This window comes from Nestor notabilis, unplaced genomic scaffold, assembly GCF_000696875.1.
Source record: "Nestor notabilis isolate BGI_N333 unplaced genomic scaffold, ASM69687v1 scaffold6994, whole genome shotgun sequence".
Taxonomy (NCBI): domain Eukaryota; kingdom Metazoa; phylum Chordata; class Aves; order Psittaciformes; family Psittacidae; genus Nestor; species Nestor notabilis.
Genome location: NW_009926784.1, coordinates 1 through 27,088, shown reverse-complemented (window position 1 = coordinate 27,088; position 27,088 = coordinate 1). Strand labels below are relative to the sequence as shown.

General features: G+C 42.6%; 2 protein-coding genes across 2 annotated transcripts in view; one reads left to right on the top strand and one right to left on the bottom strand.

Moving 5' to 3' along the window:
* The window catches only part of KIAA0196 (KIAA0196 ortholog), a 26,298-nt gene extending 20,464 nt beyond the window's left edge, over positions 1-5,834 (top strand). Inside the window, exons 20-28 of the mRNA XM_010013743.1 lie at positions 217-379; positions 1,045-1,147; positions 1,258-1,337; positions 2,346-2,449; positions 2,895-3,024; positions 3,135-3,231; positions 3,873-4,026; positions 4,308-4,395; positions 5,449-5,834. Of these exons, the coding sequence (XP_010012045.1) occupies positions 217-379; positions 1,045-1,147; positions 1,258-1,337; positions 2,346-2,449; positions 2,895-3,024; positions 3,135-3,231; positions 3,873-4,026; positions 4,308-4,395; positions 5,449-5,505 (976 nt within the window). The 3' untranslated portion in view covers positions 5,506-5,834. The remainder of the gene's footprint in view (positions 1-216; positions 380-1,044; positions 1,148-1,257; positions 1,338-2,345; positions 2,450-2,894; positions 3,025-3,134; positions 3,232-3,872; positions 4,027-4,307; positions 4,396-5,448) is intronic.
* Positions 5,835-11,634: 5,800 nt separating this feature from the next.
* Positions 11,635-26,932, bottom strand: SQLE (squalene epoxidase). Its single transcript, XM_010013742.1, has 11 exons — positions 26,651-26,932; positions 24,359-24,611; positions 23,913-24,093; positions 20,725-20,821; positions 17,379-17,492; positions 15,682-15,853; positions 15,299-15,394; positions 14,784-14,926; positions 13,541-13,637; positions 12,954-13,041; positions 11,635-12,179 (listed from the first exon to the last, which is right to left on the bottom strand). Exons 1-11 carry the CDS (start codon positions 26,930-26,932, stop codon positions 11,987-11,989), a joined length of 1,716 nt encoding a protein of 571 aa, XP_010012044.1. The 3' UTR covers positions 11,635-11,986.
* Between the last annotated feature and the right edge of the window lie 156 nt (positions 26,933-27,088).

Here is a 27,088-nt window from a genome sequence, read left to right as displayed (position 1 = left end):
CCTGGTCTTGAACACTGCCAGGGATGAAGCATCCACCACCTCTTTGGGCAGCCTGTTCCAGTGCCTCACCACCCTCACAGTAAAGAACTTCTTCCTTATATCTAACCTGAGAAGAGTCTTTCTAATCTTTGCGTGAATAACTCATTACTCAGATCAGCACAGGAACTATCTGCTGGATATTATGCTGAAGTAGTTGTTTGTTTATTTTTTCCTCAGAATCACGTGTTACATTGACCAAATGAATACGTGGTATGATATCAAAACTCATCAGGAAGTAACCAGTAGTCGTCTCTTCTCTGAGATCCAAGATACTTTAGGTACCTTTGGTCTCAATGGCTTAGACAGGCTGCTGTGTTTCATGATTGTAAAGGAGCTGCAGGTAATTTCTCTTTGATTTCTCAAGGTCCCAATGCTTTTATTGTTTAATAGCTTCCAGGGAAATAAAAATAATCTTAATTTCTGAAATGGTAAGTTGAAAAACATGCGTTCAAGCATGAAGGTAAGAATTCAGTTTCAGCTATAATCATAAAGTCAGTACTCTTGAATAAATGGTGGTGTATAACACCAGGTCGTGTGTTACATCAAATGGTAGGTTGCAAGAAATGCCTTCTGAAGGTGTATGCTTTGACCTGAGATCAACTTCTACGTATACACAACTTCTATTTGTCTGTCTAGAGATCAACAAATAATTAGATTATTTCATCTACCATGATATAAATAAGATGTCAATTCTATGTAATGACTTTTCCCCTAATACCTCTATATGATACCAGGTTTTCTTGTTTTCTGAGAAGAATCCAGATCTAACCTGGTTAAAGGTTTTAAGGAAAATAATTACTGATAAAGACAGTTCTTCCTCAAAAATTGAATTAATAGTTGTCTACAGTAGGTGTTACATATTGATGAGGGGCGTCCACAAATTGAACTAACAGTGATGAGCATAATCAGAAAAGCACAAAGTCTAACTATGGAATTCCTCAACTCTTTGTCCATGGAAATACTGTACATGTGTGAGGATTTTACTTCTATCTTTCTTTTATTTAGAATTTCCTCAGTATGTTTCAGAGAAATATATTACGTGACAGGACAGTACAGGATACCTTAAAAGCACTTATGAATGCTGTCAGTCCTCTCAAAGGAATTATAGGTAAGTGCTTGCCAGTTAAGACAGAAGAAAGCCATTGTCTGTGTGCACTTGCATTTATTTCTCTTCTTACTTGTTCTTTTTTAATGCCTCACCCTTTTTTCTTTTCTCAGCAAATTCAAACAAGGTCTATTCCACAGCAATTGCAAAAACTCAGAAGATCTGGACAGCATATTTAGACTCTATAATGAAGGTAGGTTTACCTGACCTAATGATATGCAGATTTCACTGTAAGGTGTTTGGTTATATCCTTTAATCTGCTTATTTCACAATGTGGCATTATGTTGACCTGGAATTCTGTAACATCACAAGGGATTTGCAAGAGCTCCTGACCTGCGTATGTATGGACGGGTCACACTTCACAGGGCGCTCAGCACTGAGATTCGTATGTAATAGTTCACCAAAAATGGAGTCTGGCACTAGAGAGCTGGTCTGGAAAGGCTGAGGTAGTGCTCAGTATCTGGAGCTCTGAGTATCCCCACAGTGCCTTGTGAACATGATGTATCTAAGGCCAAAGTCTGAAGCAGCAACATTTCCTGAGCTTGTTTGCACAAGTCGTTCTGCCCTGCCAGAGATTGAAACAAGCAATCCCATTAACACGTCTCTTAACTTCTTTCTGTAATTATACTACATGACCAGGGTTTTTTAGAGCACTGTGAATGTCTGTGTAAGTTACTGAAGAGGGAAAGGTCAGGGAAAGAAAGAAGGGGAAAATTGAGTGCAGCAAGCCTCCCTGATGGTTTTTATCCCTGCCATTGCTGATCCCAGGGTCCAGGGAGAGATGGGGAAAAGAGTACAATCATTTTCACTTACCAATGGAAAACAACCAAGCAGCTGGGGTTTTGTACCTGTTACCTCTTTAGTGCCCTTTTCACACTGCCTGTATTTGCTCCCATGAACCATGTGTAGACCTTGAGCACTGTGACTGCTCCTCTCCTTTGACCACACTCTGCAGTAGGAGTCTGTCAGCTCTGACTGCTGAATCAGCGCCCTGTGACCAAAGTGGGGAAGTTACTCCCACCACTACGTATGTCCCTGCTTTGGGCAGCCCTACAGAGGCTGTTGGCTGTAGAGAGGAATATGTGTAATCTATTTAACTGTAAATTGTTATTCATTAAGTTTTTTCTTAGTCTGACTTTACTCTTCCTTCATTGCATTCAGTCTAACACCCCAGCCTCTTTTTGTTTGTTTGATTCAACAGGTTGGTCAGATGCAGATTTTAAGACGACAGATTACCAATGAATTAAACTATTCCTGCAGATTTGACTCCAAGCATTTGGCTGCTGCTTTGGAGAATCTCAATAAGTAAGAAGCAAAATGTGCTGAAGAGCTGCATGTATCACTGTGGTGTAGTTGTTACCAATTCAGCAAGCCTTAAAATCTAAATTATGGCAAAATGTGGAGTCTGAATTCATTCAGGTTTTTGTTGATGGGTATTTGAATTTGGACCCAACAAAACCAGTAGAAATAAGTAACTTACTTTGCAAGTAATCTGTTTGGATGTACCTGGATTTGAGGTCAGATTTGGGTGAGAAGAAAGAGCAGTGAGGATGTGTGGTGCTGATTTTGAAACAAATCTGATGTTTGTAAATAGATGTTCCAAAAAAAGGTGGTTTACTCTTGCTTGTAACCATGTACAGGTTTTGTGTCTTTGAAGGTGTTACATTAATATGTGGCATCGTGTAAGGTTTATACGTAATAATAATAATTTAAATAAGTATTTAATATAATCAATTGGCTTTCCTTTTAGAGCAATACTGGCTGACATTGAAGCACATTATCAGAACCCATCGCTACCTTATCCTAAAGAAGACAACACTCTTTTGTATGAAATCACAGCTTATCTGGAAGCAGCTGGCATTCACAATCCGTTAAATAAGGTCAGGCTTACATTCCAGTGCTTGATACAATTTGCTTTTTCTGGTTTATTATTAAATGAGAAAAAAAATACCTGGAAGAACTGTGTTCCTCTTCCGTCTTTTCCCCCCAGATCTACATAACAACAAAACGTCTGCCGTATTTTCCCACTGTCAACTTCCTCTTTCTAATTTCCCAGTTTCCGAAACTTCAGTACAACAGAAATTTAGGTATTGTATAAATCGTTGTTTGTCTAAACCTAGTGAAAACTAATGTGAAACTGTCTGCAGAGAAGATGATAGTAAAATTACCTGCATAGCAACTCTAGTGGTAGGACAAGGGGTTCAAACTAAAACAGGGGAAGTCCAGGTTAGATAGAAGGAAGAAGTTCTTCACAGTGAGGGTGGTGAGGCACTGGAATGGGTTGCTCAAGGAAGTTGTGAATGCTCCATCCCTGGCAGTGTTCAAGGCCAGCTTGGACAGAGCCTTGGATGACACGGTCTAGGGTGAGGCATTTTTGCCCATAGCCAGGAGGTTGGAACTGGGTGATTTAAGGTTCTTTCCAGCCTAAACCATTCTGTGATTCTATGATTTGTTACAATATTGTAGCCAAATACAATGGAGTAGGAAACAGAATTCAAACTCCTGACTTTCTCATTCCATCCTGTGCCTTAGTTAATATCATTAAGCCATTTGCTGTGGAAGAAATGCAGTTGTTTGTTACATTAGTTTTTCAGTTTTCTGTTGTGGGCAAGCAGAAGGGGAGGCGCAGCAAAAAGACCTCAGGAGAAGACATTAATTTTGCCTCTGCTATAAAGAATATGTTGTGGTTTATAAACCTATGCTGTTTTGGGGTGGGTTTTGGGCGCAGGAGTGGTGTGCAAGCGGCCGGCTGATCAGATTGACTGGCTGCCTCTAGTTCTGGGACTCCTTACCCTGTTGAAACAGTTTCACTCAAGATACACAGAACAATTTCTGGCTCTGATCGGTCAGTTTATTCGTTCAACGATGGAGCAGTGCACAAGGTATCCGTGTTTTACTTTTTCCCTAAGGATCACATCTGTGAAGAGGACTTCAGTAGTATTATCACTGCTTTGTCACTATGTTTTTCTAGCAGAGTATATTTGACGTAACAACAACAACATATTTAACTATAGATAAGATTAAAATACTATTTCTTTTTGCAATGGAATCACGTGGTACCTAGTGGAGATGGTGGTGTTTGAAGGCTGGCATTTGCATGTAACTTTATCCAAACAACTTATCAGCTAGTAAGTGTTTGCTTTTCATGGTGGTTTGATTTTAGCCAGAAGATACCAGAGATGCCTGCTGATGTAGTGGGTGCCCTCATGTTCCTGGAGGATTACATTCGCTACACAAAGCTGCCAAGGAAGGTAAGAAATCCTGTGTCTCCTGTGTGTAGCAGTGAGCAGCAGACCTGATCAGATGAGCTAGATCTTGGTTTATGCTGTGGTTACATACTAGCAGTTTGATCACACTCTAGAATATGCATCATCTGTAAACAAATACCCAAAATAATGGACTTGTTGACTTTGGCCAAGCAGTACTGACCCTTTTCAGATGTTCTGTAAAAGATTGCTAAAAGGAAATAGAGGTGAAAAATCTGTTGTCTGATAGGAATGGCTCCATAATGAATTCTTTTACTCTCTATGAACTACAGTTGTGTTACTTACATGCTTTGTGTAACTATTCCTATACAAGTCATAGTATCATTATTGAAGAAATGTTTTCTAGAGGGATACAAAATATAGAAAGGATTTGAGTCTGTTCCATTTAGTTCTCAGAGAGTACATACATTGCAGGGGGGCTTTTGGGAAAGGAAGAAATAAAATAGAAGTTCAGAGATGTTGCAGAATTAAGTAATAATAAACAGCAGTATTATAATTGCAGGGCAAAAAAGTTAATTAGCAACTCTGAATTCTGGTGAAACACCATCTCCAGTCCTTGATCCCCTTCCCCTTCTCTTCCTGCCAATGGCTTCCCAGGCAGCTTCCTTATTTCACATGCAAGGGAAGTTCAGAATGTGTGGGCTTGTAGAGAGACTTTATTTTAGGGTTAAATGCAACTTAACTGCATTTGAAGCTCATAGAATCAACCGAGTTGGAAAAGACCTTTAAGATCATCAAGTCCAGCCTCTACCCCAGCACGGCCAAGGCCACCACTACCCCGTGTCACTGAGGGCCTCGTCTACACAGTTAGTGAACACTTCCAGGGACAGTGACTCCAGCACTGCCCTGGGCAGCCTAATGATGTGACTTATTTTCATGCCACATATGAATAATCCCATTGGCTACAGGCTGTAGCTCGATGATTCAGGTCAATACTGGTGCTTGGTTCATAGATCAGATGTGCTTGTTAATGGATGACTAGAGCATACAAATGAATAGTGAAGAAAACACCTAACTGTGCCTTCCTGTTTGCTCCAGGTTGTTGAAGCCCATGTGCCTAGCTTCATTTTTGATGAATTCAGAACTGTTCTATGAATATGGAAAAGGACCAAGTCTTTTCCCCAGGCCTGAATGAGGAGTTAGGGACAGGGGATGAGACAAGAGCAGCTTTTCAGAACTGTGTCTTTTCTGTGCTTTAAGGCAGTACCTACAACTGTCCCTATGGACCGTAACCATCCGCCCTACTCTATGGAACTAACACTCGTTTGAACTGTGGCATGATACACAGTTTGTATCTCATCCACACAGTGTACATTTTGCACTGTGCATTATAAATGCTGTATGTAACTGTTTATGTATAAATCATGTAGGTTTTTGTTCTGAAGAACTATTTGGGGAAGTTTGACTTTTGTATCACAGAGGAACAATGACATTGGAAATAAAGGTGTTGGATAATTTGCCAGGACTGATGATTCCCAACTGTCAATTTTCCTGTTCTAAGAGCAATTAGTGAGAATGTGCATACAGTGAAAAGAGGTTTGGTGCCTGCCTCTGCGCTACAAAAAGTAGGTTTTCCTCTGTAGAGGACAGAAAGAAGAATAACTAAATATCCATGGCTGAAACATCCTGTCCTGCTACTGAAATGCACAAATATTTCTTCTAGTGCAAGTAAGTGTAACATAACTAATGGTAGGGGTGAGTATTCAGGTAACTTTCAGTCTTGGTTGCTTGGGGCTGCTGTGGGGTTTCTTGCAAGGTGGTGTTCATGGTGCTAACACAGGCTGGAGGGGCTAGATGGCAAATCACTCCTTGTTTGAGAAAGGAAGAGTAAAGGAGAAAGGGGCAGAGCGAGCTGCAAAGCCCCAGGATACTGGTCCTGTCTGTGTCACCCTCTGGCTGTGGTGAAGATGCATCTTCACTACCCAAATACCCCAACTTTTTCCCTGGAAACAAGAGCAGGGACTGTGTGGTGCCGTCCAGGACGGCTGATGAAGGGATCTGGCCCAGGAGGTGGCTGTCCCACACCTTCCATCCCTGCTACAGTGGAACCAATATAGTAAATAACCGGTTCAGGCCCTGCTGGGTACTGCTGCAGGAGCAGCCCTGATTCATAGAAATCAGTCCCATTGCCCCAAGAATAAACAGAGTAAGATTAATGAATGTGAGAGGGGGAAAGCACTGGATCAGGTTGTAATCTCACAACTAGCAGGGTACCCACAGCTTCTGGATCAAGTGAGCATCACGGGAGCTCATGAACATATCACAGAGTGCAATTTATTAAACATGGAAAACACAGAGGCAGCAAATCCATCCAGTCATAAGGAAGGTGAAGCTTCACATCCTAAACCTTAATAACGGGGGGGGTTATGTTGAAATACAGGTGAGGGACACGTCCGTGCCGTGTGTCCCACACAAACTGTATGAAGCAGTTGTTGCTGAGCTCAGCACTGTGCTCAGGAAGCCCCACGTGGACATGCCCAGGATCTCAGTATTCACTCCAAACTTCATGAAACATGCCAGGACCCATCCTGTGACATAGGAACCGCCTGGCCTGGCTCACACCTAAACCAGTGCAGCCTCATCCACCCATGCTGGCACTGGGCCTTGCTCCATGCTAATCCCCTCCACATCACACCCAGGAGGTGCCTGCTGGGACTGTCACCCCCACCCCTCTGCAAGCTTCCCCTTCTGCCAACCTGGTCTAGTGGAAGGTGTCCCTGCCTGTGGGGGGGGGAATGGAACCAGATGATCTTTGAGGTCCCTTCCAACCCAAACCGTTGTGTGAATGTATGAAGCATACAGACAGCAGGTAGAGGAAGTTGATATCTATCTGTGCATTCGATTCTATACACTTTTACTACTCAATGTATATTTTCAGGTCCATATATCTGTCAGCCCCTATATTAGAGCTGCCAAAAACCACACCTGGGAAGATGGCTGTTGCCTGAAAAATGTGAATCTGCACCCAAAGGAAACGCTGCATCGCAGAAACGTGACAAAGCAGCAGCTGTGCAAGAGGAAACAAGGTGCTGAGCTGAAGAAAACCCAAATGTCCCGTGCAAAAATAGATTACCCACTGTAATAGCATAGGTGGAACCGTTTAAAATCATATACGAGAATTCAACACACCCCACTCAGTCATGTGGGTGCTTCTCCAGCATTGCTCACTGTGGACGTAAGGCATATTGCCTGCACATGAGCAAGAGCTTCAGGATTCAACCTGCGGTCCTGCTGGTGGTGTTTGCCCAGCCCGGCAACCCATGTGTGACACCAGCTCTGAAACCCAGCCGTGATGCCACAAGCTGCTTCATCCATGGCTCTCCACCTCCTCTGCCATCTGAGAACCACCTCAGCAAAGGCCCAACACTCACAGCTCCTCTTGCCTCCGCCCAAAGCAATCCTAGCTTCTGCCCTGCCAGACATCAGGCTCATTTCACTTGGAGCTGCAGCTTTTTGCTCTGGCCCTTCACTAACAGCTCCCAACAACCTGTTCACCTTTCTGACTGCTGCTGCATGCCAGTGGTAGCTCGCACAGGACCAGTCACAGCGACTCCAGGACACACACACCAGGCTTGCATTTCCCATTTAGGTTACTTTGCTTATGCTGACAGTGGATTTCAGTTACTATTCAAAACACCCTGCCAGCTTTTATTTTCAGTACCTTGAATAACTTTATCTCAGCAGACCCTGTCACGCTGCTGTTCAGTGCACAGCACAGGAGCTGGCACAGCTCTTTGGAGCTCCACAGGGAACAATTTAGGACCTGCTGACATTATTGTCCACGTAGAAATGTCATGCTGAGCAAGCCAGAACTGCATGACATATGATTTATCAACTGCCCATATTCAGTCTGGATTTTGATTTGGTCCAGAACACACAAGCTGGTTCCAGGAGCAGTATGAGCACTGTGATCCAACCATCGATTCCTGCCCTAGTGCACACCCAGACCGTGTCACAGTGAATACCAGCACGTAGGTTTGGGGAGACAGGAGCAGCCTGCGAAGTAGCTCAGGTCACAGCTTCCACATGGGAACCCAGCCCAGGCAACATGCTCCATGCACCATTCCTATCTATAACCTGAGTCCTGTAATGCAGCACGCTTTGGGCTGCAAACATGGAGCAAGGACTAGAAAACAGAGTGGGAGGTGGCAGAGGTCAAGTGTATGGCACGAGGGAGAAAGACAACACAGAACCTGCAGTGATGAGGGAGCAAGCGATGTTTCAACCACCTCCTATTTCCACAGATGTCTGGAAACCCCAGTGACACCACCAGTGTCACGTACTCTGGAACAGCTTGATTACAGCTCAAGTGTGGTTCTTCAAAACCAGATCACTGTGCAGCTGAAAGAGAACTCGGGCAAGAGATGAGGATCAGCGCAGGGCCCTTGTTACTGGCTGGTGGCTGCTTTCCCCCCAGGTATACTGCGGATAGCAGTGAGACAAGTCTAAGTGTGAAGTCTTCCAAGTGCTGTCAGACTCATTAACAAAGTACTTACTCCTCACACCACCCTGCACGACCGCTGCCTCACAAGCACCATCAAGTCCTAAGTGACAAAATCAGCAGCTGATCCAGGTGCTTTCTCTTTGTTGCAGGTGGTTGAAGGCTGGTTAAAGCCTCAGCACGTATTGCTCCTCACAGAACCCAGCACCACAGACCTGCACTACACAAGTTTTATAGCCCTGATGAAAGAACCAAACCTCTCATTGCCCCATAAATTTCCAGTAAAGAGCTTGTTCAAAACAAACCAAACCCCCAAAACCAGAGGACCGAGAACACTCAACCTACAAACAGTACAAATCTCTCAAACAAGCTCCAAGGCAACGCGATGCTTTCACACATGAACCAACTCCCCAGTGAGGAACAAGCCTCCGGACCAGTCACCAGTGGAGAGGGCATCCACTGGTTCCTCTTTCCTCCCACCACCAGCAAGTTTTCATACTCCTGCACCACATCAACTACAAACTCACCACCAGGGAGCTGCTTCCCTGGTTCCTTCTGCTCTCTCCATTAGCTGCAGCTGCACCAGTGCTGGGGCACAGGGGCCACCACACAATGGCCAGAGAACTTCTCAAGGTGTGCTAAGGCATGGGGAAGGGCTGGCCACCTCTCCTGTGAGGACAGGCAGAGAGAGCTGGGCTTGTTCAGCCTGGAGAAGAGAAGTCTCCGGGGAGACCTTAGAGAAGCTCCAAGTTCCTAAAGAGAACTACAAGAAAGCTGGAGAGGGACTTCTTACAGGTTATGTAGCGATAGGACAACAGGAATGGCTTAAATTAAAAGATTGAGATAAGAAGAAGAAATTCTTCCCTGTGAGGGTGCTGAGGCGCTGGCACAGGGTGCCCAGAGAAGCTGTGGCTGCCCCATCCCTGGCAGTGTTCAAGGCCAGGTTGGACACAGGGGCTTGGAGCAACCTGCTCTAGTGGAAGGTTGGAACTGGATGAGCTTTAAGGTCTCTTCTAAACCAGTCTGTGATTCTGACTCTTACTCCTATTTGGCTCCAGAACTGCTTCTTTAAAGACTTCTCCCCACCCCACAACCTCCCTCCGCACCCCTGATGAAACCCCTGCAGCCAGAGAGCACAGGCCCCCGCCGGGAGCTCTGCCCTGTGCCTTCTCGTCACTGCTGCTGGCACTGACCAGCCAACGCTGCCGACCACCATCGAACACCAGCTCATCAGTGACGCAGTGTGAAGCCCACAGCCTGTGCTGCCCTGTGTCCACACGGTCCCAGTGTGTTTGATACTCCCAATGCCAGTCCTCCCTCTTGCTCTGAGGACAAGGCCCATAACCATTCCGAGTTGTATTTTCAGGTTGCTCTTCCTTACACGTAAGACGTTTCTCTCCCCCACACCAATTTCCAACATGAAAACACTCAAGCAGGTACTGAGTTTAGGAAAATAGAAATAAAAAAAGCACTTCAACATACGTGTCTATTTAAGCAGAGGTATTTCCCTACCAGTCAGAACCTAAAAACCCTCATTAACCAGAGATACACAGCAAGAAAATCTACAGATATCATAACCCTTTATTACAGTGAGCTGAGGATGGGTACTTGGCTCAGGACTTTCTATCCTTGTCTTTAAGGAGACTGCAAATGAGACAAAATAGAAAATGTAAAATCAGTGTTTTCAAAGTTGTCACCAATTTTGAACACATTTGTATGAACTCTGCAATCTTTGTGTACCCTCAAAGCGGCAGCTCGTAGTTCCCATACAGAATGATACCTGAAAATCTTAGTGCTTCACCCTAAAGCACAGACATACTCATGATATGTGTGATTTCAAGAGGGTATCAACAGTGTTAATGGTTAGAAAAATACATTTGAAATTATCTGTCAAATAAAATGCTGAAGAACCCTCTCCACAGATCTGTCCCCCCAGTCCAACACACTGGATGTTTCCATGCAGTTGGTGCAACCTGTTGTTTTCAAGACAGAGTCAGAAGTTTCACCAGTACAAAGGAACGTTACTGCTCTCTCAGCACTGCTGTGTGATGGCTCAGGCCAGCCAAAATAACAGAGCCATAAGAAAGGTAAAGAAAACTGACAATACACAAGAACAAAGGAAGGCACAGTGATAGTGGGAACATTGAGAAGAAGAGACCATCAGTACAATACATGAACTCTCCAGTAGCATGCAGTAATTTCTATAGGAAAAAATCCCCAAAACATACTATTAAAAGGACACTTTTGTGCTACTTCTTGTCAGTTTTTAGAAGTAACATTAAAGGTTACTGTCTACTAGAAACAGCCTGAATTTGTTTCACTGATGTAGTTTGTTGCTGTGCTTCAGTCTGTGGCAGTGTTAAGCTTCAGCTGCACGCCCTCCCCGGCAAAACCAAACCAAACCCCTCTGGTTTTACAAGGGAGGGAGATAGGAAGGAATTTGCCAGGACATTTTCAGTACCCGAGTGCAATGCAGTAGCCACATGACTATGGTTTGATTATTACTTGCTTACATGAATTCTGGTGTAACGAATTATTTCAGAAGAGCAACATGGCACTTGCAACAGGGGCTGAAGCTAAAGGCATGATGACACTTTGAGATCTGAAATCCTTTACAGTGTCCTTTTAAGTATCAGTAGACCAGTATCTGAGCTGCAACTGATACAGAACAGAGGTGAATCTAACGAAATATCCCAAATCAAGAATGTTACAGTATCTCACAGTAAAGAAACAGTCTATGGCACTACTGAAGAGAAGAAAGCATGAAGGATAATAGCAGCATATGGTTTACCATTTTCACTTTTCAGTTTATTAATATTAGTGGTGCACTCAGCAATGGCTAAAGCAAGGGATGAAATTCTGACAAAACTGGCAATTATCTACCACATGTCAACACATAATCATGGTCTTTGTAAACAGCTACCTCCTCTCTGAACTCAAATTGCAAAGAAAAGAATATTTACATATAATATATATGTATATAACCACAAAACCAAAATTAAGTTAAATCCTTATCAAGGAAATCATGTTTTGCAGAGAAGAAAACATAATACACTATTAAATAGTACAGCTCCAAATATTTTGAAGGCGTTGTGATTTTCATGTTTTCTTCCTCCAGTCATTTCCCCCTGGATTTTAATAGATTAAATACTTCATTTCAGAGTAAATAAGTGGAAATATTATCGAGCAGCTCCGGTAAAGAATGGCTCCACTATTGACAAATGCTCGAGGCTTGGTGATCCAGGACTCTGACTTGAAGCAAAAATAAACAGCATATAATGCTACAGCAAAGAAGTGGCCAATCAGCACCATTGGTTTAGGAGATAACCTGTATTGAGAATAAATAGGTAAACTGTGTTAATAAACAGAATTGGAAAGCACTGACAAATATCAAGTTTACAAGTAGAGATCTGCACTCAAGATGACACACACCCCCCCTTCTGATTTAAGCAGCTCTGGTGCTGGCATCTCAACTGAAAAGCACACACTTTGTTGTCTTGGAGCTGCTCCATGCTCTGTGTTCCCCCCCCAGCACAGCCAACACACACTGCTGCACCCTCCTCATTCCCCGCAGCCCGTGCCTGCCCCCATCAGCCCCCAGCAGATTACTCTCAGCAGGCTCTGTCACTGTTAGCTCCCGTTCCAAAAAGGGAGAAATACAAACGCACACATTCTCACTGCACAGTCACCAGTTTCTGAGGGGTCAAAACACCTTGACAGTTCCCCCATTCCTCATGCTCTTTTATGGGAGACCTCATCCTTTGCTATTCCCAACTTGTCAAGCATGAAACACATCCACCAGTTCCTCTGCCAGTCTGGACCTCTCTATCTCTCTCATTCAACACCCATGGCACACACATTAACTTCTCTCCACCTTTTAGTGGTGTATTTTTACAAAGAAAAAAAAACAAAAGAGAGTCAGCCTTTAAAGACATCTTCTAATAAAGCTCCAACCTTTAGTGTAAGCCTAAAAACACAGGCTCGTATGGACCTGGAGTACTGTGCCTGTGCAGAGCTGACTGACTGGGAGCAGAGCAGACCCCCGCAGAGGCTCACTACACTCCCCTGCTCACACTAGCTACTTCCAGCATGTTGAACTTACACAGACAGCAATCCAACAGGGCCAGAGACACATTCTCCACCAAGCCTGAAGTAATGGAAACAAGCACTCTTCAGCTGATGCAAGGAATCTACAAAATGAATTACAGTGACTCAACAAATATATTCAACACATACTCAAAGCTTACTCAGCACACACACAACAGCAATATCAAATCCAGGCCTTTGGTACTTCGGTAGCTGTTCTGTTAAATTCAGCTGGATTTGGAGCTATTTTTAATGAAGTAAAGGATAGTCTTACAGCATATCTACATATTCGTGAATTAACTGACACAAGAACAAGTGTTTTCCACTTGTTTCTTTGTGGGGTTTTTCTTTGGTTTTGCCTTTTTAATGCTACCTGCAGACTTGCCTTCACACTGCTAAAACTCAGTTTACATACCACTAAAACTAAACAATTAGGCAGAGAACACAAGCTAACACATTAAAATCCTTCCACTGATATACTTTAAATATCTATCAACATACACACACAAACACATGGACATATGTTCATATACACATATCCTTTCCCCAAGCATATTTACCAAGCTGTAACTAGTCAAAATTTATCTTTAAAAATCTATTTACCATCTGTGGCAGCAAAGAGTTCATACAGTGCCTGGGCAAGAACATTCACTACAAAAGAATGAGACTTTTTTCTTGACCAGTAAAATGTTCTTTTGGCCTGAAAAAGGAAAAGACAAGACCTAAGCATTTCTGTCAGTACATACAGAAGAGCATTCAAAACATTCCCAAGGAGGTAGTAAGAGCCATACCCATGAAAATTTGGCATGGATTTAGTAATACACTAGATCAGTGTCAAACTACATCAGGAAAGAATTTTGGAAACTTGTTAAACCAGGCTCCTCTTACTAAATACAGACAGGGCAGCACAGAAGGGTGTGCTTCATCTCAGCCTGCAGCAGGTGGCTGGATCAGGTCAGAAACTTGAAGGGTTACTCACCTACTTCTTGCTGCTGACTGAGTGTAAGTAGGAAGTAACTGGGAGCCTGAGGTGACGCTGAGATCTAGTATCTGCATGTGGTCAGGCAAGTCCTGTATTGTCCTGACATTCAGGGGCCCTCTAAGGGCTTCTCAATTCTCAAATACACTTTTAAAATCCTTTACTTGTAGTCTGCAGTTATTCTAGCTTTAATTTAGCCAAGACAATATAAAATCATAGAATCAGAATGGTTTGGGTTGGAAAGGACCTTAAGATCATCTAGTTCCAACCCCCTGCTTAACCTGATTAAAAGCAGCGAAGAAATAAATAAGAAATCTTATTATCTAGTTATCAGAATTTTGGGTCAAAATCTCACTGAAAAAATAAACCTGGCATCCACATTGATGGTGCTGATTCCTGGGAAGGCAGGGTATCTCCTAACTTCCTACTGTGAGATTAATGCAGCAGGCAAGAGGCCAGTGGAGCACGGAAATGTGCCTGGAAACACTTAGTCCACGTGCTTGTTATTCCCTACGCACACAAGAGTAATGGTCCAACCCCACCCCATTTACCATCAACCTATGTTACAAGCACACTACTAGAGGCAGGTTAGGTTATATTAGCAAAGTGTGCTGACTAGACACAGCACACCAGTCTCCTTCAGCACAACATGACAGAGCAGCAAGCAGCATTGAATCTGCCTTTTGCCACACAGCCACAGCACTCCCAGGTCACAACTCCACTGCCTGGTGAATGCCTCATGTAGGATTTACCATCCAAAGCTTTGAAGACTGCTGTGCCTTGCTAAAAACCTACATGTCCCCAAGCTGCATAAAACTTAGAAAAGCATCATTAAATTGCAGTAAAAGCTGCAAAGTAAAGCTTCACCTGAAGAACGTCAGAATCTTCATAAAGGTCTGGAATATCCTGGAGCAAACTCTTCCATATTTTAATATCATTTAAAATAACACTCATTCCTCCACCAGTTAGAGGGTGTCTTATATTATATGCATCTCCTAAAAGCAGAACACCTATGTGGAAGAGAAAAATTCATGGGATACTGCATGAACAAACCCTCTATTTTCTTTTATTTATTTTTTTAAATCAAACTTATTAAGAATTCATTCCCATACATCAGATAGGTAACAACTGGAAATGAAGGAGGAAGGAGAAAAGTATTTAACTTAAAAAGGCTTAAGATGAACAAACTCACAATATTTCTTCCCTGTATATATGTGCATTTCAAAGAACACACACACTTTTTAAAGGTAATTTCTTTCCATTTTTAATCAAGTTTTCCTTAAAAAGACCAAGCTTGTACAAGCTTGAGCAACTGAGTGATTTAAACTTAAAGAGAGAAGTCCATAATGCTTTATTTCCTCCTTTTATTTCATAAGACACACCTTTTTTGTTTACAGCTGAAGGGGGCAGGAAGCTGGCCGGCATTGTCCTTAAGCGATCAGTCTGAACTGCTACTAAGAATGGCTCCTTTAAGTGATCTGCAATAACCAAGTATTTCAGTTACACAACTTAAGAGTCTATAACCATTTGCACACAACCTATTTCAACCTCTTCTTAGAGATACAATCCTTCTGAACTGCTAATCTCACAGATGTGAGCTAAACAAACTGCTATGGGACGTGGAATCAAAGAAGGGTGAATGGGAATGGAATCAGTAACAGTGGACATGGAGAAAAAGCCACACAGTTCAATGGGTTCAGTGAGATAGGCCTTTTCTGGCACACATGACAGTGACAGTTACAGATGGAAATCTTCCTACACTTACCAGGTAGCTGTGGATGAATGTTCTCAATCATGTATTCTTTTAAATTCTTTGGCATTTCCCCTCGAATATCGACAAGGACCCGAGTCTCAGTTGAAGAAATCTGATAGATAAGCACTGGACTGGTTTTAGCTAAAACAAGTTCAGCATAATTAGCTTTAAACTGTGGTGCATCCTTAAAGAGAAAAGAAGGAGGAGAAAGGTTGAGCCTGATTAGTGAAAGGATATTGCAACTTCAGAAATTCAAAATCATTTTCTTAAATACTTTGAAATAAACCCCTGTATCACAGTGTTTTATCTCCATGAACAGGAGAAGTGCTTTCAAAAAGAAAGTTCTGAACTTCAGTGTAGTTACAGTTCTTTTCACAATACATTTTAACTTTTACTAGAAAACATGTTAAGTCACACATTTCATTTGAACACCTCACTAATATTTAAGACATGCCATTGAAAGCCTGTAATGTAACAATCACAGTGGGTTTTGGTAAGAGGATGTTCTCTTTTCATAAAGAAAGTGCTGGGAGGGAAAGAAATGCGCTGTATTTCTTCCTGTTGTACTGTCTCTGTATGCAACTATATGAAGGCACCAACTGAGGAAGAATCACAGGGTCCTATCTAAGCAAGTCTTAAAGAGGTTTCCAAACGTAGAGAAACAGGAGGCCCTTGGGCAGTGGTAACTGGGTTAGGGACCCAAAAAGTGCTGAAGTTCCTCCAAGTCAGTGTTCCCAGTCCAGTGCAAATGCTGTGGCTTTGGTTTCTTCCCCCTTCATTCTTTTTGCTGTTGATGCCATAGTCAATGCAGCAGCCACAGAGAGAAAGACCCAGCCAGCATTTCTACCTGGGCTCTCCAACCACCCACTTACCAACCTAGATTCCCACTTTCCCTCTTGAAGTTTATAGACCCTGAAGGTACGCATGTACCTGTTTACAAGGCACCCCACCTTCAGGCAAAAGCAGTTTGGGGATTCTTCTGGAGTGTAAAACATGAGTGGTTTGACCCACAGCTGCCAGGATGATCTAAAACTCAAGATCTCAGCTCTCTGAACACATGCCGTGAGTATTGTGAAAAACAAGAGTCAGCATCTCAGCTACCAGTACCTCAACACAAACCACTCAAAGCACTTACAGCCACAGAAACTATCTTATAAATTGGGTTCCAGCTTTACAATGGTGTCCTCTTCTAATCCAGAGATGATATGCTATTAGCACATACAGCACTATCTGAGCTATTAGCACATACCTTAGTTGAGATGCTGAAACTTTATTCTTAAAGGAAAAAGAATATCTGTGAATGGGTCTAGTGTGCCCAGTGCGCAGTTTAAATTACCTGTGTTGAATGTTAATCCAGTTTCTTTTAAACCCTCCCTTGTTCAACTATATGCTTAACACTGTACTCCACTCTTTAAACCAGAAAACTAACTTTTAAAGTTGCCTAAAAGCATTTTAAGAGTTGAAAATCTGATCTGTAACTGTACTAGTTAACTGGGTAAGCATCAATAATGTGAGAGTTAAAAACATGGACTAAAATATCCAAGCAGTCCTCAAAGGGACACGGAAACTGATAGAAGAGCTGGCTAAGTATCTAAAAGCATAGTTCTAGTTGATTCTGTTGGAAAAGATGATGAACAACACCATATTCAGTGAAATTCAGACCCACAGTAAGAAGCAGTAGCATACACAATATTATACATAAACATTACCTTTAAAATGCAACCAACAAAATGAGATGAAACAGTAACTTTGTTGGAGACCAAGTTCTTCCTAAACTTGGAGAAAAGTCCATCAGCAACAACTGTGAGTGGTGCATGAAGTTCCTGCAGCATGAGGTAAAAAAAGATAGGACATTTTCAGAACAGTGGGAAACAACTCCCAAGCTCTCATTTTCAATTAAGCATTAGATGTTCTACAAAACAATAACCATGTAATAAGATCACAGAAGGTATTTATACTCTCTATTGAAATAGAGTATTTTTGCCTTCCTCATATTCACACTTGATCCTATTTCCTCTGAAAGTTGATCTAACAATATACTTTGGCTTTTTTAGACATGCTTTCAGATCCCATAGTTATGGGACTGTGTAGGAATTTGGATCAAAACAAAGACAAGAAAGTAGAGTAATTGCTGCCTTCAGCATATAGAAGAAAAAAGAAAACCACAAGATTTTAACTTCAAGAGCTATGTGTAAGCAACTAAACAAAACCAAAGTGTTACAAACTGAAAGGCAGTAAGCATACCAAGATCTTTACAAGAGCGAGCAATGACCTCTGAGCAGTTCCTGGTGCACTTGGGAACTATAGGAACAAATACTGCACATAGACAAAATGTAAAATAAAATCTGAGTCAACTGACGAGGTTCAGCCTGAGCATAGGCACATTCCTAATACTTACCACACACTGGTCTCTAACATGAACAAATTATTCCAATTACTCACATATATTTATAAGCAATCTATTGTATGGTAATATAGCAACATCATTATACTATCATTATACTGGAAAGCATTTAGAGGCAGATGTTTCCTTCTACCTACAGCTTTCTCAATGTCAGTATATTCAGTGATGTAACTGCAAATGATTATAGATTTACACTCAGCATTGGTCCTTGGCCTTCACCAATCTCATACATTTGGCATGAGCAGGAAAGCTTTCAGGATAGACGTAACAAGGCAAAAAAGCCTTACTAGTCCCAGGAAACATTCTACTACTGGATGGAAGCATCTGGTGGACCAGTGTGTGAGTGGGTTTCTCTATGAGCAGTTCTCTGCTGCATAGGAATGGACTCATCCACTTGTGTCACACAGTCCTTACATCTTCCACTGTGTGATGGGACATCGGACAAAATGAGATGAGAGCAGAGCTGAGTAAAATAATACAGGTTTATGGTGTCTGAGCTTAGGGAAGTGAGCTCCTGAGCAGAGCTAAAGAAATACTCTTTCCCATAGATGCTTGTCTCAGATGATTGCAAGCTCTAATTATTCCTGCAATTAAAGCAAAATCAACTCCACATAAGGGTTCCCTGGAGTCTCATCTGAACATTCATGCTACAGTTTTTCCACAGTCAACACACTAAGACCTTTATTCAGTTGCCTGGTTTTGATGAAGTTGACTTGGAGCATACTGGCTAATTCGTACCTCACTGAAGAGAATAAAAGTCTCACAGGTAATGTGATGGACAACAGGGATGAAGAGAACAGAAAAACACAGGAACACAGTACAGATCAGCCTTCTTTCTTTATGAAAGCAGGCTAAGGAATGTAAACAGGCTTTGGGTTTGGGTTCCCTAAGTTATTTCCCAGGTGTAAAGAGTCACAAGTAGGGAAACACAGTTAAGAATAAACATTTAGCGGAAATTCCTTACAGTAGATTTCTAAAGTCAAAGGGGATCTAGGCCACAAAATGAAACAGCTGTTTCCAGCCAGAGAACTTCAGCATAAACATGAATTTGTTTCTCCCCATTATACAGATAGGAAACTCAAAGCTTAACAACATCCAGGCTCTTGGGAAAGACGCTGGCTAAAACACTGGTCACCCGACTGCTGGTCAAATAAGTCACACTTATAATTACAATAACATCTGTCCTACATGTGTAAAGCTTAAAAATAAATCTCAAAACAAAATATGCAGTATCCCTCTTTAACCTCAAACAAAACCAACAAAATCCCTTCTACACTGCTGGATGATAAAGCCAATTGGATGTGGGGGGAAAAACCCAAATGAACAACAAACCACCCCATCCCCCAAACCCCTCTCCTCTCAGAGTCCCTCTTTCCAGTACCCATATGTGATTCAATGGCTTACTCTACTAGAGAGGACGTCTTTGTATGTTTTACTCATTTTACGTAACATGTAAGACAGACCAAGGAACAGGACTTGGAACTCCCCCTCAAGAGGGGGTCAAGGATGTTGTCCAGTAACTAAGGTATAACACAAACCACTGCTGCTACCACCAATGATAATAATGATGAGGGAAATAACAAGAGGAGAGGACACAACCCCCCCCCCCCCGCCGACCGATACCCAGCCCGACCCGAGCAGCGATCTGGGCCTTCCGGGTAACTCCCCCCAGTTTATATACTGGGCATGACGTGCTGTGGTATGGAATAGCCCTTTGGCCAGTTTCGGTCAGGTGTCCTGTCTCTGCTTCCTCCCGGCTTCCCCATCTCCCTGGCAGAGCATGAGACTGAGAAAGTCCTTGGTCAGAGTAAACATCACTGAGCAACAACTAAAAACATCGGTGTTATCAGCGTTGTTCCCAGACTGAAAGTCAAAAACACAGCTCTGCACCAGCTACTAAGAAGGAGAAAAAATGACTGCTGTAGCTGAACCCAGGACACCTGTCTTAACTGAAAATAGTCTGTATCACTTTAAACAAGTTTCTTAAACAATCTATGTAAAAGAAAGGCGGGGGGGGGAAATAGAGCCTATTTATCTCAAAACACTTCGCTTTTCTCAAGAACAGGCAGTATATCCAGGACTTCAGCACACTGGTTCTACCCTGACTGGTCTTTCCTAAATGTTTAATTATGAGTTCACACAGTTTGGTAGCAGTTTAGCATTAGTTGAGGCAAAGAATATTCATCAAATCAGTGATGCAATTAAAATTGGTCAGAACTCTGTGATCTAAGAAATGACTGGACAGAGCTGTCTCTGTGAAGAGGTACCTATCTTATTTTCAGACACCTCTGTTGATGGTGGAATTATATGGGAAGTGTAAACCACTACACACAGCCAAAGCACAAATCTTAATATAATGAGTTTTTCTACCAGTAACTCCCAAAAGATTTTAAACTCCGGACATATGAATATTGAAATAAATAATGAACTGAATTTTCCAGACACACTAAATGCAGAAGCTGCGCAAGAAGTTATAACAAGAATTCCCATATGCTGAGACTCTCTCTTTACTAAAGCTTTCAATTGCTTGATAATGCCATTATTTCTGCACCAGTGCTCCAAAATAAAGGTTTTTTTAAAGATCATACATATGAACCAACCCTTGATTTTCTCAATAGTTTAACAAAGATGGTAACAGAAAACAGTCCTACCTTGGTGTCTCCAGTTTCTTTGTCCTTGTACTGAACACCCACAACGCAGTCATCTTCCTCAAGCAATTCTAACACAGTCCCCTCAATGAATTTTGTACTGAAACAAAGCAGAGGGTTTAAAACAGAATGGAAAATAAATACTGCCAGCACTTCAAGGCACTAGACAAAGAAGGAAAACCAGATTTTCACTAATCCCATCTCTGTCAAAACAAACGGGTTGTTTAAATTCTACACAAATACGTTCTTGACCACTTTCAGAAACCACATCAAACATCGAGAAGTGCTTGTCGGTGATTTCAGTTCAACACTAACAGGTGTTGATAGCTGAGAACAGTCTGAAACTGTGGTGCTTATCTTAAACACCAAACCACTTAGCAGAACCCCCAGCTGTGCTTCAGGTACTCCATGGCCATGTAAGAGCTGCAGAGAGGAGTCTGACACCTGCTAATGGTCAGAAATCAGGCCGCTGGCCAAGACGTCCCTGCTCCAGCGTGGGAAATGCTGACAGTGCAAGTGAGACCTGACTGCAAGCAGAATCCAGGAGCAAGATCTGCAGCAGCAATTCTACGCTAACATGTACACTAAAGATGACGGTACCTAATTCCCAGAGTAGTCAAAAGTAACCTAACCTGTTTAGGACAGAGGCATCTAGGTTTTCACCTCAGGAACTCGGGATACTCCTTTATTTTTTCCCCCCTTTTTTTGCTATTTATGCTTTTCAAGTTCTGCTAATGCTTATGGTCAGAGTTTGAACTGAGCATCCCTTATTTCCACCTCCCAACCAGACCTATTTGTGGTTAGCAAATTAAATCTCTGTACACTTACATCCCTTGTTGGGTCCAAGCTGTTAGACCTGATCCCAGCAGTTCACACTTAACAGCTCAACAGACACTCTCTCTCCCTCTCAAATATTTGCGTATCCAGATGGAATTCCACAACTTGGAGAAATTAGCTAAAGGCCTACATGAGAATTCAACAGCTTGATATTTTTGGCTCTTGGAGGGAACATGAGCAATTGAATTCAAGTCTTTTCTACATGTCAGCCAGCACAGAAATTTCTGAGCTTAATTTGCCAGGCAGCAGGCAGGTTGCCTGGATCAAAACATGAACGGTTATATGTTAGCACACTGACAGAAACTTCACCAACAAGGGAGGGCAGCAACATGTCAGGTTAATAGCACATGAATCAGAGTTCAGCAGATCCCATCAGCTTTAAATTCCTTTTATAGTTGTCATTTCAGATATCCAAGTGAATACTCACTTCTTTGCTGGTTCTCACCCACTATAAAGATAATTAACTGATGAGGCCCTTCCTCTTTCCTCTGCAAAATAAATTTTACTCATCCGAAGTAAATTCATATTGCCTACTATTTATAAAGAGGATATATTAATTAGTAATAATAAATAATTATCCCCTAGAGTTTCACAAGCTTTGAGATGAAAAACGAAGCCTCGTGGAACTAATAAAGAGTTCCTGATCTCTCCCACACCTTAATTTAAAAGTAGTTTTCTACACTACCATTAAAATGGAAAGCAAGCATACACAAAATGAACATTACAGATAGTGTGGGAAAAGGGGACAGAACTGAATTCAAGACACAAACATGAGCTTTTGTGAGTTTCTGCTTCAAAGACCGCATGCAGCTACAGGAGTTCTCTCTGTAGGCTGAGCTGAGCAAAAAAAGTGCCCAAATTTCACTGAACTTGAAGCCTCAACAAGGAGCTCTGATAGCTCCAGGGCCCCCAACAAAAAAAGGACATGGACCTGATCAAGTGGGTCCAGAAGAGGCCATGAAGATGATCAGAACAGCTGAAGCACTTCTCCTATGGAGACAGCCTGAGAGAGTTGGCGTTGTTCAGCCTGGAGAAGAGAAGGCTCCAGGGAGACCTTAGAGCAGCTCCCAGTGCCTAAAGGGGTTACAAGAAATCTGGAGGGGGGCTTTTTACAGGGCACATAGCAACAGAACACCAGTGGCTTTAAACTGAAAGAGATTTAGATTATATTTCATGTTAGGAAAAAAATCTTCAGTGTGGGTGCTGAGGTGCTGGCACAGGGTGCCCAGAGGAGCTGTGGCTGCCCCATCCCTGGCAGTGTTCAGGGCCAGGTTGGACCCAGGGGCTTGGAGCAACCTGCTCTAGTGGAAAGTGTCCCTGCCCATGGCAAGGAGTTGGAACTGGATGAACTTTAAGGTCCTTCCAACCCAAAGCGTTCTGTGAAATATTTAACTACTACAGAGCTGCTATCTTTTAGTGCCACTTTTAGTAATTCATATGGTACAACAGATATGACAGGAGAAAGCAATTTCCTGTTCAGAAGAGAGACATGTAAGGTAGAAAGGCGATAATGCCACGCTTCCCTTCTAAGTGTTATTCAGGGAAATAAAGAAGGATAACACAAAAAACACCTCACAGAAAACAGCACCTAAAGTCTACTCTGTTTCAATAAAAGTTTCCGTATCTCCTGCATAAAAGACAAATCAGTTAAAAAGGAAATACCAAACACTAACTTTTATTTCCTTGGGAAAAGAAGGTGAATTCAAGATTCTCAAAAACAGAAGTTAATAACTGGAATAAGCTACTTCCATTTAGTGCTCCTGTCTAGTTATTTAGCTTGACTTCCCATTATCAGTAAAGGCACAACAACACGCAAATGCCTAAGAAGTTCAATTTCTGGCATCACAGATAACACTAGTGGAAGAAATATATGCCCCTGCTCATTGCACGAGGGTTGGACTGGACGCCCCTTAAAGGTCCTTTCCAACCCAAACCAATCCATGATTATAATAATACCAGATTTGCCACTTGTTTCTTGACCAAGGAAGTTCTACACATGGCTTACTGAGAAGAGGTCTCTACTCCTGGAAAACCCAAGAATCAGTAGAAGAGAATTGACTCTTTACCCTTAAACTGTTCTCTCACATGGATGGGCCAGTTATCTTGCCTAATACTTAAAACCTATACTCCTGTAGATTAACTTGTCCCAAAAGGTAATGTACTGTGTATATGCAACTCATGAACGCATCTACAGAAAACAGAATGAGCAGCTATAGCTGTTCCATTCCCTCAGTCTTGTTCATTGGAGCCCTCTGTGTTGGGACAGAGGGAAATGGTTAAGGAATCTCACAGACGCTGGGAACAATGGTTCTCAATCTCTGGATCCCAACAGAGCTGTTCAGAAGGTGACTCACTTGGGCTCTGCCATAGCTGCCCTTCGCAGACCCATGATGAACTGGCCATGATGAAAAGCTCTTCCACTGGCCACGCCCCCATCCTCAGATGTTGGATAAGGAATTTCAACCTCCGACTTGCTGTCTATGTCATGAATTATGTAACCATTTACAGTTTGTGAGTCAATACCTTCTACTGCATCTGCAAAATATAAACCAATAGATGAGTTAAGAAAAGTCTTTAAGAAAGCTTAATTATGTATTAAAAGTATTTATCCACAGTCCAATTTTCTTAATCAAAACACATGTTTAAGGATGAGTATTTTCAAAATGGCATGCCAGAAATACGTAAGCAACTTTAATTCAAACTTTAAGTGTAGCTAATGTATTTGTTCATTTTCCCAGCAGGCATGCTTTCTCTAAAACTATTGCATTACAGATATATTTACAGTTTGAAATGCACTCACCTTCAAGACCCAGTTCTCTAAGTGCTTTAAAACCTCCAGGTTGCAACAATTCTCCAACTATCCTGTCCGGTTCTTTCAGATCCCTCTCTATCACAGCCACCTTCCTTCCATCCCTCGAGAGCACCGTGGCCAAGGAAGAACCAAGGACACCAGATCCCACAATGATGATTTCTGGGTCACACTGGGGTGATAACGTTGTATTTGGAGCTGTTTCTGTCAGATACACATCTGAGAAGTTTACTTTTCTTCTACCCTTTAGAAAACAAAGCCAACAAAGTTACATGTACCATAACCTTGTCAGAGGGCTGACTTTGGTCGAGTTTTACTTTGACCCAGGGGACTGAGAGTGCAGTGGTAGCTGGAGAGCATCTTCCAGTTCAGTTTAGTCCAAAATGAGGTAAGTTGTATTCTACAATGCAACAAAGCCACAACAAGCAGAGAAAAGAAAAAACAATACCCCTCCCACCCCCCAAATGGAAATCAAGATACGTGCTTAAACCTGCCCTGCTGATCAGAGAGACTGAAAGTCAAGTTCCTATAAAAAGCAGTAAGCCAAAGCTGTCCCATATTCTTAAAAGTAACACATACCAATGCCTTCGTATCAGTGAGCCACTACCACATATGTGCCCCAGGACTTTGCAAGGAAACAGGTTCCCTGGAAAATGTATTTCTCTTCAGTTTTACTGTAAGTGAACCTACCTACCAAAATAACAGCTTACAGTAATACTCAGCATGGAAAACTGTTAGCAGAAGCAGCCACTTGGGAAATGTTATGGAAAAGTAGTCCTGAAATGAAAACTCATCAGTCAGAAGTACAGGGAAAATTACCATTCACCTACATTTAAAACTGTTAAGAACTGACATACATCAGATCAGGCACCAGTTAACATACAGACTGGTACCTGAAGACCAACTGTGTCATAGGATCTTCCCAACAGTACCTAGTAATACACTTCAAAGTGGAAAAAAAAGTTGTAAGGGTAATTCCAATGCAAACCAGCAAGTCATTTCTCCAGTTGTGGGAATAGAGTCCAATTGACTCTTTCACAAATGCTTCAGCAGTGCAGTGCTGACAGTGGTAAAATGAGATTGCATCAGTGAAACAAATGCCCAGAACAACAGAATTAATAGTGACACAGTGTCATGTTTGTATCTACAGAGTAACGAGGGAGTGAAAAACTGAATGCAGATAATACAAGAAACTGGGGTAAAGGCAGGCTTCACCAGAGAAGCAAAATAAAAATCCAGAACCTTGGACTTGCAGCCAAAAACGGTTTCAAGCTCTCTTGTGCAAGGGGTCCGTGCTCAGCTGGAAATGCCCGAAGTGATAGGAAAGTGCTGAGCCACAGATGTACTGAATATGCACATCCAGTTGGTAGTCCCCGATGGCAGGACTCCAGCTAAGCTCCACTGTCTCACAGCAAGTCCCATGCTGGGCTCAGCCGAACAGACCGACTATCTGAGCTCAGGTCCTGCAGCTACTGCACATTCAGTAGCTTAGATAGAAATTCCAAACAACTTTACCTGCAGTTGTCTGGACAAATGTGTTTATCTGTAAATATTAGGAAGCTGATCAGAGAGCCACAGAATGGCTGATGTTGGAAAGGACCTCTGGAGGTCATCTGCTCCAAAGCCTTGTGCTGAAGCGGGGCCAGAGCAGATCGACCCAGACTATGTCTGGGGTTTTGAATACCTCCATGGACAGAGACTCCAACACTCCTCAGGGCAATCTGATCATGCGCTCAGCCACTCTCACAGGAAAAGTAAGCGTTCCCTGATGTTCAAAGCAAACCTCCTGTGTTTCAGTCTGTGCCCATTGCCTCTTGTCCCATCACCGAGCATTGCTGAAAAGACCCTGGTTCCATCTCCTTCCCACCCTCTCTTCTGGTATTTATATACTTTGATGAGATGCCCCCCGAGCCTTTTCTTCTCCAGGCTGAACAGTTGCAGCTCTCTCAGCCTTTCCTTATAGGAGAGATGCTCCATTCCTTCATCTCTACAACAGACCAGCAACTGAAGATACTTTTCTGCTAGTATATTAACTCTTTACTACAAATCTTTCTTCAAGCCCATTTGATTTGACTCTATAAACCCCTGATCTACCACTTAAATAATTTCACTCTTCTGCCAGCCAAAACGAACACAAAATATAACAAATCAGACACCCAGCATCGAAAGACAAACCCCCTCCAACCCTTGCTTAGCTCCTTCCCCTCAGCAGGGCAGAAGGTCAGCGAACAGATGGAAGAGGAAGCCACTGCACCCCAAATACTCCATCTGCATTGAACTTACCTTTCTGGATTTGGATTGTTCAACCTGTTGAGATCCTGGGGTGGGTTTGGCCCAGAAGAAGCCAACAAGTGGTAAAGTTGAGAGAACATCAGAGAGCATCCCCAGGTGGGTCTTTTGCTGCTGCTGCTTGGGCCCCCTGAAGCGGTACCTGTACGACAGCAGCAAGCCGAGGGAGAAAAACACTAACACGGAGAGCAGCACCTCCTTGTTAGCGTAAGTCATGAGGTCTCCACACTTTTTGTACACGTAGATGAACGAGGCGATACCCAGAAAGGTCCACATTGTGAGGAGACTGGTCACTGCTCTCGGCCGCTTCCTCCAAAGCTCTCCTGTTGATGGATACCGTCCAAAACGGGGGTTTGTGCAAGGAACCGAAAAACAAATGTATACAAATGCAAAGACTTCCTTCGCGATGGAAGGGAGGAGGGAGATCCCGCT